Source organism: Entamoeba invadens, assembly GCF_000330505.1.
Source record: "Entamoeba invadens IP1 unplaced genomic scaffold scaff_1105074725017, whole genome shotgun sequence".
Taxonomy (NCBI): Eukaryota; Evosea; order Mastigamoebida; family Endamoebidae; genus Entamoeba; species Entamoeba invadens.
The window spans coordinates 65,396-80,605 of record NW_004191755.1 but is presented as its reverse complement, the minus strand read 5'-3'; the positions used below and the strand labels follow the sequence as shown (position 1 = coordinate 80,605).

Genomic DNA, 15,210 nt, shown 5'->3' with positions numbered 1-15,210 from the left:
GTGTTGTTAACACAAGTTGTAAATATGAAATCAACAGAAAAAATGGCACAAAGTGTTTGTATTGTGTTGATGACGTGTTGTGTGGCAAAGCAAAACAACATTGTGGAATATCACACAACGAGTATTGTTACTTGGCAGTGAGTGGATATCACACAACAAACAACAACACCGTTGTACAGTGTGAAAATGAAGTTTGTGTCATTTCAAATGGAGTTGTCACAGATTTAAAATGCCAAGAAGACAAATTGTTGATAAATGGCGCGTGTAAAACTAATACGATGTGTTCTGAAATATCAAGTAATGATTGTATCAAATGTGATTCAAAACAACACATCTCACAAGGAAAATGTTCACAAAACAGTGCTAATTGTGACAATCAAAATGGAGATATTTGCATTGTGTGTAACAACTCCATCAACGTTGACGGTGTGTGCACAGACAGCCAGTCAATTCATTGCACTTCATTTGACAAAGTGTGTGTCACATGTGAAAGTGGTTATTACAAAGACGTTGATGGCTGTAAAGAAAAGACTGGCGTGTTGTCAAATTGCGGTGTTGTCTCGTCGCTCAACACCAAATGTGTCGAGTGTGAGTCCGATTACAACTTCAATGGAATTTCGTGTGTGCCACAAACACTTCCAAATGAGACGACGAAAGAGAAAACTAAAAACGAAGACACACAGACAAACAGCCATTGTGAAGCGAGCACCACAAAGGGGTGTCTGAGGTGCCTCAGTGGGTATTACCTCGCAGACCGGATGTGTGTCAAGTGTGAGTACCCCTGTGTCTACTGTTCGAATCAGACATTCTGCACAAAGTGTGACGATTACTCGTATGCAAACAGCAACGGCGTTTGCACCGAAATTAACGACCTTGTCAGTGTGTGTGACGTGTTGATGTCAACATATCGCGGGTGTGTAACTTGTAAAGATGGGTACATGCGGTCGTTTGATGGGTCAACATGCATTAGTTGCGATGTGTCATGCAAGTCGTGCACCAGTGAAGGAAATTGTGTTGAATGTAATGAGGCATTCTATCGCACCTCATCGAATGTCACCAAATTGTGTTCACCACAAAGCGAGTTGACTTCGTGTGCAAACAGGACAACAGCTGGTTGTATGCTATGTGAAAATGGACATTATCTCTCCAACAATTTGTGTGTGAAATGTCAAGACACGTGTACACAATGCAATGACATCAATGAGTGTACCGACTGTGTGAAAGACAATGTTCTTGTGTCTGGTGTCTGTTCACATTACTCATCCATTGAAAACTGTGTTGAGTCTGCCAACAATAAGTGTTCAAAATGTGATGACAACTACAAGTTGAGTGACGACATGTTGAGTTGCATTCACACCACAAATTATGGTGTTGTTGTTGGCATTCCAATCGTTTCTGTGTTCATCATAGTATTTATTATAATAGGTTTTCTAATAATTACAATAGTCGTTTTACAAAAGCGCAAGGAAACAAAGAAAATGGAAAACATTTGTGTCTTTAAGATGAGTCGTTCAAACATCGCAATGAGTGTGTTAAATGACAATGTCATGACAAACAAAAAGTCGTTGACATTCAATGACACCAGTGAAGTCATTCCCGTTGAAAAAGAGTCTCGTGAGCTCCTCTGTGTTGGCAACAAAGGCAAAGGCATTTTGAAAGTCCAAATGACTACACGTGGCGGCTGTGACAAATACTCAATTCGCACAGAACCACAATTGGTCAGTTTAAAGAAAGGCGAAGCGTGTGAGTTTGAGATGTTTGTAACACCACACTGCTCATTGAAATTACATGAAGAGATAATGATTGTCACAATGAACATCGAAAATGGTGAGACTGTGTCTGTCCCAATTGCCATTGAAATCACAACAGAAAACTCGACCAAATTAGATTACGACGAGTTAAAAGAAGACAAGAAACTTGGGGAAGGTTCGTTTGGAATAGTCTACAAAGGGAGTTACAGAAAAAATGTTGTTGCTATAAAGAAAATGAAACAGTCAAATGACACTGACAAACTTATCACTGAATTTGAGAATGAAGTGTCGATGTTGGACAAATTTAGAAGTGAGTATATTGTCCACTTCTATGGAGCTGTTATTATACCAAACAAGATATGTATGGTCACACAATTTGCACAATATGGAAGTCTACAAGACTTGATCAAACACAAGAGAAGCGATGATATTCCGCCAATGAAACTTCGAGTTAAAATGATGATCGATGGAGCTAGAGGTGTATTGTATTTACATGAAAATGGGATATTACACAGAGACATCAAACCAGACAACATTCTTATAATTTCACTTGACTTGAATGAAAAAGTGAATGCTAAATTGACCGATTTTGGAAGTGCAAGAAATGTGAATATGATGATGACCAACATGACATTCACAAAGGGTATTGGAACACCAAATTATGGCTCCTGAGATTTTAAACAAAGAAAAGTATAAAAAGGCTGCTGATATTTTTTCTTTTGGAGTCACAATGTATGAGGTGTTTGGGTGGTCTGAAGCGTATCCAAACGACACATTCAAATTTCCATGGAAAATCGCGGAATTTGTGATTCACAACAATCGACTGAAACGCAAAGACCCAATAGAAGAAGAACAGTACAACATCATCACACAATGTTGGTGCAACGATCCCAAAAGTCGTCCACAAATGGAAATTGTTTTGGATAAACTTCTTCAACTAATTTAATTATTTTATAAACATTTTATAAATAAAATAAAACCAAAGAAAATAGCTAATTTGAGTAAATTATTATTGTTTTTGTAAAAGTTCAGGCAAAGATTGTTTGTGTTTATAATAACAACATTCTTTGTTTTATATTTCGTGGTTATTTAGTAATATGTACTGTTTGTGTATAAAAGTCTTGTCACCAATATTTTTTATTAAACAGAAAAGTTGGTTAATGACGTTAAACTGTTAATTAAATTAATACAGTATGTGAGAATAGTATGTGAGAATGACAAAACCCTGTGGATTCAATTTAAGTTATAATTGTGTAACTTTTGTGTAATAAAAATATTATTTTTTTTATTTCAAAAAATTCAAAAAGATCAAATAAAAAATCACTTAATTCCAGTTCATTTTCAATTTCGATTTGTTTGGAAACCTACAAAGTAGCTTTCAATATGTGAAAAACCATCTAGTACTCACCAACAAACTGATTCAGACCTCACTCCAAAGAATCCTTGTAATACTGGACACATCAGCCATAGCAACTAAACGATTCAAAGCAGGCAACGTTGAATTCAAGAGTCTTTACGAGCAAGTTCTACAAGTTATTTTCTTCATAACGAAAGAACGTTAAACAAACGAATCTCTTCTATTGGAAGGACTTATGACAGTTCAGACATATTTTGATTCAAACAATGACAATATGACCCTGTGATATGTAACAGTTATGTAAACTCGGCGATACAATTGATCAAAAAGAAAAAAAATCAATTGATTAAATTTTCAATACAATTTTTAGTTCTTTTTGAGATTTTTTGGTCATATTTTTTTCACAACTTTACGTCCAACATCCGATTTTTTTCTTTTTAACGGCTTGCAAACAGACCGACACAAATAATCCTCAACACACCTTGGAAGCATTCGAACTGCAGATATTTTCAAGTTTTTTTTGTTTTGAGCATTCAATCGAGTATAACTGTGGTATACTTAACAGTCTTGGTATTTCTGCTGTGACTCTGCGTGACACTCCAATATCCACATACGCAACCCTCATACCACCATCAACAATTCTGAAATTAATACCAACTTGCCTAAAAGCCCGTGCACACAACCGGAGTAGTTGTTTGGAAATAAGACTTCAGAATTGAGTTGAAATATTAAGCAAACTTTTTTCCCAAATCCTTTTCATTATTAAATTCAACAACTTTAGTTTGATTTGGTATTTTGTTGTGATCTTCTGATTGGTCGTCATCCACCAACCTTTTGTTGACAGTCATAACAGCCTTTTTGGTGATATAGCCTCTTGTGGATTTGCCAGCACTTCCTGAAACATTTCTTCCAACTGTTAAGGTATTCTTAGTTTTGCAACAAAATTGTGGTTGCCAATCACATCAGTTAACTCTTCTTTTTCTTCAACGTCTTCACTTTCTGTCGTTGTTGTTTTTTTCGCCAACTCTATTTTTAATTTTTATGATTTCTCTAAACTTCGCATACAACGAATTCAGTCTTTTTTGAGCTGCAAACACCCCAACGTCTAATTGTTCTGTTAAATGTTGGGTGTAAGGCATTTACTTTTTTAATTATTTTGGAAATTATTTTTTAATGGTAAAATAATGGTTAAATTATAACTCATTTTTAGTTTTTGGAACTTTGAAAAAATAAAATTAAAAAAACATTTTATATACAGTGACAAAGTCAAAAATTACAAAAAGACTACTCTAATACACAAAGAAGTATTTAAAGATGATCGCCAGTCTTTTTTTTGCAACTATTTATTCTTTCTTTTTATTATTTATTTTAGGTAAAAAATTTGTATTTTATTTTTATTTTTTATATTAAAGTGACTCTTCCAAGGTGTGCAAGTTAAAATTTTTAGTCTTTTTTACAGGGAAAGTAAGTGCAAGACTAAATTTCAGTTGAAAAACGTTTTATTAAAAAAATGTTATTTATTCCAAAAAACACACAATGTTTTGGTGCTTGAATTTATAAAATACAAAAAGCAAATTAAATTATAAAAATTGGGTAATGGTTTGTTTTTGTGTTTAATGTAAAAACAATTTTGTTTCAAGACGTGAATAAATGTTGATGTCTCTTGTGTTAGCGTAATTTAAAGTGACAAGAAAAGGTGTAATAAACATTATGTTTTTCTCTGTGCCATTTTATAACAAACCATAACAAACAGTCTGTTTAATTGGTGCAGTTCATTATTTCAAATTAATGTGTACTGTTGTCCAAAACTGGATCTTCGATAATTTCCATTATGTAGCTTTCCCGAAATTGTTGCTTAATTTATTGTATTTGAAGTGTGAAAGTTAAAAATTGCAACGTCACAAGGTGTGCAAGTTAAAGTATAGTTTAGTAATAACTTCAAAATTATAATTGATAATTAAACCAAAAATATTCTTTTTTTAGAATTTCAAAAATGAATAATTTTATTTTTTTAATAAAAAAATTATAAATGAACTATACCTTAACTTGCACACCTGGGAAAGTCACTCTAATAATATTTTATACGTATTAACAGCAAAAATATAAATGATGATTCAATAAAAATATCACTAATCTCTTTTATCAAGTTTTTTGCAAATAAAATCAGTTTTCATATGGTCGCAATTTTTAATAATAACAAAAGTATTTTCAGTTGTGTTTTCAATGTTAATCAATTTTTCACAGCTTTGGAGATGTACAAAATTTGTGTTTTTTGACAGCACAATTTTCTTCAAATTATAACAATGAAGAACAACCAATTTTTCAACGACATCGCTGCACGCTATTTCTGTGCAATTCATGTAATTGATTTCAACACACTTTTTGTTAGCATTTAAAGTACCGCTTACATATTTTCTTTGTTCAACTTTAACGGTATTGATATTTTCAGTGTTTTCAATTTTGATTTTTGATGTTTTTAAAAGAGAAGTACAAGGACTTAATATGACTTTTGGAAGACGTCGTAATTTTTCAATTTCTGAACGATACATTTGTTTGCCTTTCTTTATTTTTAAAACAACTTCATTCACTTCAATAGTTAACAAATTGATTTCTTGATATTTTTCAATACTTACCACTGCTGTATCAAATAAATTTCTTTCTATTTTGTAATCAATAACATTGTAGTTCTTAAGAAAAACAATTCGGTGTTTGACAGTTCCTGTTATTTGTATACCTTTTAAGACTGTTATTTGCTTTTGTTGTTTCAACTCTGTTTTTGATAAACTTTTTTCTTGTGATAAATCACACATTTGAAGACTATTTTGGTCACAAGTCACACTTTTCATAACACCATGATCTTGCTCTTGTTTTTGCCATACAACTGTGTCCACTTTTTCACAACAAAATTGACTTCCACTTGGAACTTTTAATATCACTTTCTTTGCAATTTCCACACAGAAATTTTCTATGTTAGTGCTCACTATTTTTAGTGTAAAAGTGAGTTTTTTTGGAAGAGTTAAAATTATTTCTCTTACTTCAGTATAAACTTTTTTTACAGTCGCTTTGACTAAATTTTTTCTTTCAAAAACAGCCGAATAAAAACACGAAAAGAGTTTTTGATTTGAGTGAATATATGGGACGTTAAACTGTGAGAACTTGGAATTTTTAATTTTCAGTTTACAATCAAATGCAGTGCAATCTACTGTGCTATTTTTTAAAGAAGAAAATTTGACTTTTGGCTTTTGAACAAAATTGTTTTGTGTACGGATTTCTGTAATTTGTCCGAGTGTAATCTCCGCCTCATCACAAAATGTTAAACATGCATTTTCATAACAATTTTCTTTAAAATTAAGTCTTCGACACGAATGACAAATAATTTTATTTGAAATGATGTTTAAAAGATTGATTTCTTCACTTGAAAAAACACCAAATGATTCGAACTTTGCGCCTTTGGAGACTTCAAGGTTTCCAACCCATCTCGCTTCAAAGTGATTAACCACTCCTGTGCAGACTACTTTAATATTAAAACACCATATAACAGCCACAAGTTTTGCATTTTTTACACGAATTTCAATATCATGACAACTTTCCAGTGTTATTTTCTTTAAATAGAACCCATCGAATTTGACGTTAGAAACTCCATGTAAATTAACTTCAGAAATTCCTTTTGGTGAAATGAAAATTTCTTTTACAAGTTGAGATGACATGAAGTACTCTGAATATGGGTTAATTTTAATGTTATTGTGTCTGTTTCGATTTTCATTGAACAACTTTGGAAAGACTTTTTCAAATTCACAACGAAATGACGGCCGTGCCTCAACCCATCTGAATGAGTTATGAACACTTTTATCCACTTTTCTTGGTAATTCAAAATTCCAAAAGTATGTTCCAACGATATTGACAACGCCATTTACTTTCTCGTCAAGCACAGACATCACCTCTTCATTCGTTTCTGACGCGTCACAAACATGAACTCCAATATTTTTCATTTTAGAGATCTGATCTTGAATTTTGGCTTTTAATGAATAAGCAGTAGATATACAGTTTCTCAATATAAGACTGACACTGTCTGGTGTACCACCATTTTTACTTCTAACTTCGAGGAGTTTGGTAACCTCTTTAAAAAACTGCAATTTACACACATCGTAAAAAATGATTTGTTTGATTGTTTCAGAACACAAAAGGTCTTTGTTTGAAGACAGTGAAGATTTATTAAGTGCACTACATTTGATTGTTCTTAAATTGGAAAAACAATTCAAATCGGATGAAAGTTGACACGTGAAATTGTCGAATGTGAGATTCTCTATTTTTGGTAACAACTCTTTGCATGAGTATAAAGACCCAAATCTTTTTGACGACAGTTGAGAGTCGTCAACTGTCCGAATTTTAATGATTTTATCCAAAAGAGTCTTTTGAGGCAATTTTAGAGTGAGTGATTGGACAGCGCATTGGACTGTTTCAATATTAAAAATAAATGTTGAAAAGAATTTTAAATGAGTGGTAAATTGAGTAACAAAGTCTTCTGTTTTTATACGAGGAAAGTAATTGAATTTAATGTATGGGTTGATGTGGAGAGTACTTAATGAAGAGTAACATTTGTGGTTGACTTGAATGAAGACAAAAAGGCTCTCAATGGTGTTAATGTACAACACAACATTTGACAAAAAGAATTGTTCAAGTTTCATTATTTGAAATTTTTTGTTCAAACAATTCGACTAAATGTGACAATTAATTTTAAGCGAATAAAAAAATATTTAATTATGTTTGATTTATACTTTTAATATAATTAAAATATCATAATAGTAAAGTATATGAAAACCTACTTAGTATCTCAAAACAACTCAATTATTTTATAATAGCCATTTATTTCAAATGGATAAATTTAAGTTGGTTCATCAAGAACACCTTCCGTCTTTCAATCTTCAAGCTAAGAAATATAAACACATCAAAACACAAGCGACAGTTATTAAGTTGATTTCATCTGATACTAACATGACCTTTTCAATATCTTTTAAAACACCACCAACTGATGATAGTGGCACGCCACATATCATTGAACACTCGGTCTTTTGTGGAAGTCAAAATTACACAACAAAAGAGCCGTTTGCAGATTTAAATCGTGGGAGCTATCAAAACTACCTAAATGCATGGACTGCACCAGACACCACAGTCTTCCCCGCGTCTTCCACAAACTTTACAGACTATAAGAATTTGATGAAAGTTTATTTGGACGCGGTCTTCCTCCCTAAAATGAAATATGAAATTTTGCCTTTAGCACAAGAGGGCTTTAGGTGGGAGAAGAATGACAATGGAAATTATTTTGGGAATGGAGTGGTGTATAATGAAGTCAAAGACTCCGATGTAGACGCAGACGAAATTATTCTGCGAAACATAAGAAAAATGTTATATAACGGGACATACAAATTTGACTATGGAGGAGTCACAAGTCACATAGAAAAAATCGATTATAAAGACGTTCAAAAATATTACTTGGAGCACTATACCCCAACTAACTCATTAACTGTTTTATACTCTCCAGACGATTTACTAGAAACTGAATGTGAAATTCTCGATTCTTATTTTTCATTGTATGAGATAAGTGATGTCTCACATATCAAATTAGATGACACCTTAAACGTGTTAGTATCACAAAGTCCGCATACAACACAACAAAAACCATTGTGTTTGGAATATCCAGTAGAGACCAAAGAAGATGAGGAGGACAATGATGTTTTTTGCGTTGCATGGCCACTTGGAGAAATAGACTCCGAATTATCATTTTCTCTGGAAGTAATACAAAAGATGATAGAAGAGACTGATGGGGTTCTTGAAGAGCGATTAGATGCCAAAAACATCTGTGATGGGGTGTATATAGACTTCGACACAAATTACAAGAGTCCACTTTTTGCGATTTTTGGGAGTGGGTGTACTCGCACCAAATTTAATTCGTTTATTTCAGTGTTATTCGACCAACTTACCAAATTTGGAGAGTTTGGGTTTGGAGAAGAGAAGGAACTTGCTGCGTTTAAGTTAGTCAAATTTGAAGAAAAAGAGTGCGAAGATGATGACGGCGATGAGCCCAAAGGCGTCTTATTTAGTGAAATGTGCAGTCGACTCTTTTCACATGACAAAAGTGATTTACTTGAAGATTTTAAAGTCGATGAAATAGCTGAAAAAGTGCGAGCAAAAATGGACAACAAGTACTACGCAAATATCATTAAAAAATTCTTTTTAGATAACAAAAATTGTGTTTATGTGAAGTGCACTGCTAGTCACAATTTGATGAGAAAAATGACTGAAAATGAAGTGCAGCGACACAAAGAAATAACTCAGAAATTTTCAGAAGAAAAAATTGCAAATATTGAGAACATCTCAAATGAACTTAAACGAAGGCAAAGTATTGAAGACACTCCACAACAAAAGGCGAGTATTCCTGTATTAAAGTTGAGTGATATCAGTCGTAAAGGATGCGATTTTTCAATGACAAAAATTAGTAAAAGTGATTTATATAACAGTGATATTCCAACATATTATAAAAGTAATTCGACAAACGGAATTTTATATTTTGAACTTCGTTTTGACACGCCAGACTTCACTAAAGATCAAATTGTTATAATGAAATTGTTGTCATATTCAATCACTTCGTTTGGGACAAAGAAGCACAAAGTGAGTCAACTCAACACGTTGATAAACAGCGATTTTGGTGATTTGGCATTTTCAGTGACTACCGTTTCAAACAACCGCCTTGGAAATAGTTACGAGCAAACTCAGAAGAGTCACGCACAGTTCACAATCACTGCAAAATTGTTATATGAGAACATAGATCATGCGTTACAGACACTTAATGAAATCATGAATGAGACAAATTTCACTCTGAAAATGCTTGAAAAGAAAGTCGAGGATTACGTGTCAGACACTGAAGACGCGTGGAAGGCTGATCCGTCCAGTGTTGTGAGTGGCCGACTTCAGAAATATTTGGGGTATTATGGAGAACTCGAAGACGCTATTTATGGTCTTTCCAACTATTACAAAGTCCGACAATTTTCGAAAACTTTTTCTAAAAACGGAAAACTTTTGTTACGAAAAATGAAAGAACTTTATAAAACAATTTTTTCAGATCATCGCGCAAAGTTGTACTTTTCGTGTGATGAAAGTGTAAAAGACGACGTTTTGAACAAATTTTGTGTGATTCAGACGTTCTTGGACAAGTCGGAGGTCGGTCCCAATATCGAAATTTCCGAGGAAAAGCAGATGAACGAGTTTTTCGTGTTTCCCACAAACACCAATTACGTTGGGATGTCCTTCAACTTCCTTAAAAATGGTCATCCGTTCGACGCAAATTTGAAAGCGCTTTTTGAAATCATCGAAAAGAAATTTTTGTGGGACAAAGTGCGAGTTGAGGGAGGAGCGTATGACGGGTCGTTGAGTTATCAAGCGAATGGGAATGTGTGTATCACTTCATACAAAGACCCACACATTTCTAAAACATTCGATACTTTCCGTAAAATTCCACAATTTTGTGAAACCCTAAAAATGAGTGAGGAGGAAATTGAACAGTTCATTGTCGGCATTTTGGCAGTGTACGATGCGCCTACAAATCCACAAATTTTCTTTGAATATTGCGTGGAAAAGGAAGTTGGGAATTCTGTTGAAAATTTCAATGAATTGCGAGAACAATTGTTTAGTGTTACACTTGAGAAAATGAAAGAAAAAATACACGTGATAACAGAGGGGATACAAAACGCGGTTTGTTGTGTTGCTGGTAACAAAAATCAAATTGAAAAGGCCGGTGAAAAGTTTGAACATGTTGTAAACATATTTAAGACAAAATGATTTGATTTTTTTGTTTGTTTATTATAACAATTGTTTATGTTAAGTCCATTTTGCTTAGATTTTGTCATTTTTACTCTCATTAATTAACTTATTGATGTCTTACATTCTTTTTTGCTTCTTTCTCATTTTTAAAATAGTTTTCTAAATAGTCGTTTTTTTCAAATTCCATTGTTTTCAAACCCATTTTTTTGTCACTATAAAATCTATTTTCCTCTTCATTTGTATCATTTTTGTTGTATTCAAAATAGTTTTTATCTTTTCTTTTTGTCTGAATGTTTGTAAAAATGGGTTTTTTTCGTATAATTTTTAAAAGTCGTTTTTAAATATGTATTAAAAACATTGGAAAACATTTTTCAAAATACTTCTCTATTGTATATAAATTGCGTTTGGTGTAAGTCGCGATGATAAAATATTTCAATACAATGAACGTTGCTCAATTTTGTAAACATTTTTCTAAATATAAAGTATAATAGTTTTTGTGATATTGTTTTTGATATACACCTTTTACCTCGCCTAAATGAACTCACGTTTTAAGCTTGATATTAAAAACAATAATATCACATTTTGATTATCATGGTTGTTTCCAACAATTTAATATAAAATTTGTATATTAAACAAATTAATAATGTTTGGTGCATTTTCAACAAATATACTTTAAGTGCAAAATGGTCAATACAACAAATAAAGTGTGTATTTTCCTATTTTTCTTTTTTGGTGTTTGTTTACAAACTTGAATTTGTTAACAATAATGAGCATTTTTTAAATTTTAAATTATACTCATCAGTTGCATAAACACGTCTATATGTCAAAATCTGGTATCCACCCATGATATAGAACTTAATAGTTTCGGTCGAAAGTTATTTGATCAAAAAAGATATTATATTGATTCAATATAACACTTTCATTTATAATAAATTTAATAATATACCAAAAATGTTCTTATCATTTATATTTGATGAAGTAAGGAGAGACTATTGTTTATATGCTTTTTGACATATTTTTGTAATAAACCAAAAATTATAATTTTCAATACGATATATTGTTTTCCTTATACTCTCGCTTCTATTCAGTACAAAACTCTTGTTTTTAAATATGAAAATAAATTAAAATTGCTTTGCTCGTTTTGTTGGCACGATTAACTACTTATTAAAGGTATTGTTTAAATTATGTACATGATCAATGTGTTAAATGATCTTAAATTTAATTAATATGTAAAATTTTACTGTGAAATACAAGTGAAATTATATACTGTTATTTAAGGCGTATTGGAAAGAACTACTATATAACAATCAAGTACAAACATACTTATTTATTACAGACAATGAACTATTTAATATAATCAGATGAAGTGTTTCATATTTTAAATTTGTATAAGTGATATGAAAATAAACATTAAATTTTTTTAAAATCTGAAAAAAAAACTATGTTTAAAAATTCAAAAAAATGTATTTCATTCAAGCACATTAATTCGATTTAAAATAGTTATGATTTGTTATTTGATTGCTGTTTTATATTAAATTTGTTGTTTCAAATGTAAAAAACAATGGTTTATTTATTAATGTTTATATTTTTTTGACATGTGTTGTTTAAAATAGATTGTTAACCAAACAAACATAATAATCTTAAAATAACATTTTATATTATAATTTTGATATAATATTATTATTTTATTTATGTTTCAATTACAATTCAACTCAAACAAAGATGAAGATTACAACTGAAATGACGTGATGTTTGTTTTTTAATTTTAGAAAAAAAAACATGTTTTAATAATATTAATACAATATATTGATAAAATGATTAGTTTTATATATTTGAATAGGTATACAATCTATTGTATTTGACAATTAAATAAACAGAATTGTATATATTTTTTATATATTGTTATTTAAAAAAAACAATATAAATTAAGATTCTAACACATTGAATGAAATATCCATTTTTCACAATAATATTCATGTTATTATTAGGTATAAATTATCTATTTAAACTCGAGTCATAAACTAATTTACATCAAATGATTTCTATCATTCTTATCGCATTTGTAGCTCAAGCAGAATATCTTATGACCATGGATAACGAATACATGAATATTTATCTTCTTGATAAGTGTTATTATACTGGAGGCAACACTTATACTAAATATGTCAGAGAAGACAAGAAAGCCAAAGGTTACACATCAACAACAGGTTGTGGTGATTGGCATGATGATGGTTCTTTTGATCTTAAGAACGGTCAGTCCTTTGTCGATAACCTTCCAGAATACTTAGTAGTTGATTATGCATACATTGATGCTAAAGACTGCAAAATCAAAGAAAGTGAAGCAAGACCAATAGAAACACTTATTAAATCTGGGTGTATCAAAACGTCAGAAACAACTTCAACAAAAACGGAAATTAAAGATGGAAAGTTCATTAAAAATGATTATGATGCATCCAACAGCTGTACTGGAACTCCATCAAATATCATCAACAAAGATATGGACAAATGCTTCACTGATAAAGATGGCTTTTACCACACCGCCAAAGACTCTGCTGTGACTCTTTCAGCGATCATGGCATTTGTCCTGGCTCTTTTACTCTAAATTATTTTTAGGGAATAGTTTTTTAAATGTATTGAATTTTATAATTTTACAAAAATATAATAAAAAAAATTAATTGAGTTTAGATAAAAGACCTACATTGACCACCCTCACCACCTTTACCAAAATAAAATATTTGCCGCGAGTGTTTTTTGAAGGAAGTCCACTTTTCAGCCACTGTTTGTGCGTCCCCATGTCACCCACTTTCCCTGTCCGTACTGTTTGGACGTGGATGTGGTTCCACCTCGTTTGCGGGGGGGTCAGGGGGATCCGCGCCAAGGGAGGACTTGGAAAATGTGTGAAACGGTACAAACAGACTGTTTGAGTGCGTCTTTATGAGCCTTCTTTTCAATGCTCCGTCTCACTCGGTTTCACTAACTCGAGGTGAATTTTCGGCATTTCTTGAATTTCTGGAATTATTCCAAATATCTTCCCAGTTTCCTATTTACTGTAATTTTAATTTGAATATAATTACAAATAAAAAAAATAAATATTTTATTTTTTTAAATGTAGTTAATGGAGGTTATTTCCGTTTCCAAATAAAAACTTTATTATTTGAAATAATATACTAATAACAAATTTAGTATTTTTTATTTATTTTAAATACATTTTTAGTATAAATATTCTATTTTATTTTATAAACACTAGGCTTCGCACCCGAGAATTTTCTTATTAAAAATTAGTATCTAAAAAAGCTAATAAAACGGGAAAGAAAAGATGACCCGTTTTAATAGCGTTTTTCGATACTAATTTTTGATAATAAAATTCTCGGGTGCGAAGCCTAATGAACACTATTCACATTTGTTGTAAATTATGTTCGACTTAAATGATTTTTGTTTTTAAATGTTAAAACAATTACAGAATAATTAAAACAATTAAAATATTAAAATTAAAAAATAAGATAAACGAAAACTTAAATATTAGTGTTCTATTTATTATCAAAATATGGAAAATAAAATACTTATCAAACTTTTAGGCGTTCCATGTGTTGGTTGCACTTCAATATGTACTCGATACACAATGAACATATTCGTTGAAAATTATCACCAATGTGTTATTGTTGATTATTATCATAAAACAGTAACTATAAAGGACAAAAAGTATGAGTTGGATATTGATGATTCCACAAGCACATTAAATTTTTACGCTTTAACTGAGTTGATGATTAAACATTCAAACATCATAGTTTTGGTATATTCTATTGATTCAAAATCATCATTTAATGAGATGTGTACAATATTAAATCTGGTTCACAAAACACTTGGAGTTGACACACTTCGAACTATTCCAGCTGTCATCTGTGGTAATAAGAACGATCTGGAAAACAAAAGAGAAGTGAGTTATATTGAAGGACAAAAACTTGCTGAAAAAGAAGGTTGTCTTTTTTACGAAATCTCAGCATTAAAAAACATAAACTTAACTGAAATGTTCGAGAAAGCGGTGAGTTGCTATGTCAACACTAAATCAAATGAAGCAGACCAACAATATGAAATATGCAAATTGTGGTGATAAGAATTGGTATTATTTTTTATATTTTATTTTATAAATATTCATGGTTGTTATTATCTAAAAAGTGCCATCAAAAATTCCTTTAAATATAAAATACCAATATATACCATTTATACCGAATATCTAACTTAAATTGGCAAGTGTTACTGGTTTAAATTATATTCCCATTGCATCTCTTC

General features: G+C 31.3%; 4 protein-coding genes across 4 annotated transcripts; all 4 read left to right on the top strand.

Moving 5' to 3' along the window:
- Window positions 1-2: 2 nt before the first annotated feature.
- Window positions 3-2,423, top strand: EIN_075740 (protein kinase, putative; the record flags this gene model as incomplete). The annotated part of the gene is made up of 1 exon (XM_004184083.1): window positions 3-2,423. A coding segment is annotated over one exon (2,421 nt), but the record flags the coding sequence as incomplete, so codon positions are not given.
- Window positions 2,424-7,980: 5,557 nt separating this feature from the next.
- Window positions 7,981-10,941, top strand: EIN_075730 (presequence protease 2, putative; the record flags this gene model as incomplete). The annotated part of the gene is made up of 1 exon (XM_004184082.1): window positions 7,981-10,941. The coding sequence occupies one exon, from the start codon at window positions 7,981-7,983 to the stop codon at window positions 10,939-10,941; it is 2,961 nt and encodes a 986-aa protein (XP_004184130.1).
- A 2,017-nt stretch (window positions 10,942-12,958) lies between these two features.
- Window positions 12,959-13,525, top strand: EIN_075720 (hypothetical protein; the record flags this gene model as incomplete). The annotated part of the gene is made up of 1 exon (XM_004184081.1): window positions 12,959-13,525. One exon carries the CDS (start codon window positions 12,959-12,961, stop codon window positions 13,523-13,525), a length of 567 nt encoding a protein of 188 aa, XP_004184129.1.
- Window positions 13,526-14,467: 942 nt separating this feature from the next.
- On the top strand, window positions 14,468-15,031 carry EIN_075710 (hypothetical protein; the record flags this gene model as incomplete). Its single annotated transcript, XM_004184080.1, has 1 exon — window positions 14,468-15,031. One exon carries the CDS (start codon window positions 14,468-14,470, stop codon window positions 15,029-15,031), a length of 564 nt encoding a protein of 187 aa, XP_004184128.1.
- Between the last annotated feature and the right edge of the window lie 179 nt (window positions 15,032-15,210).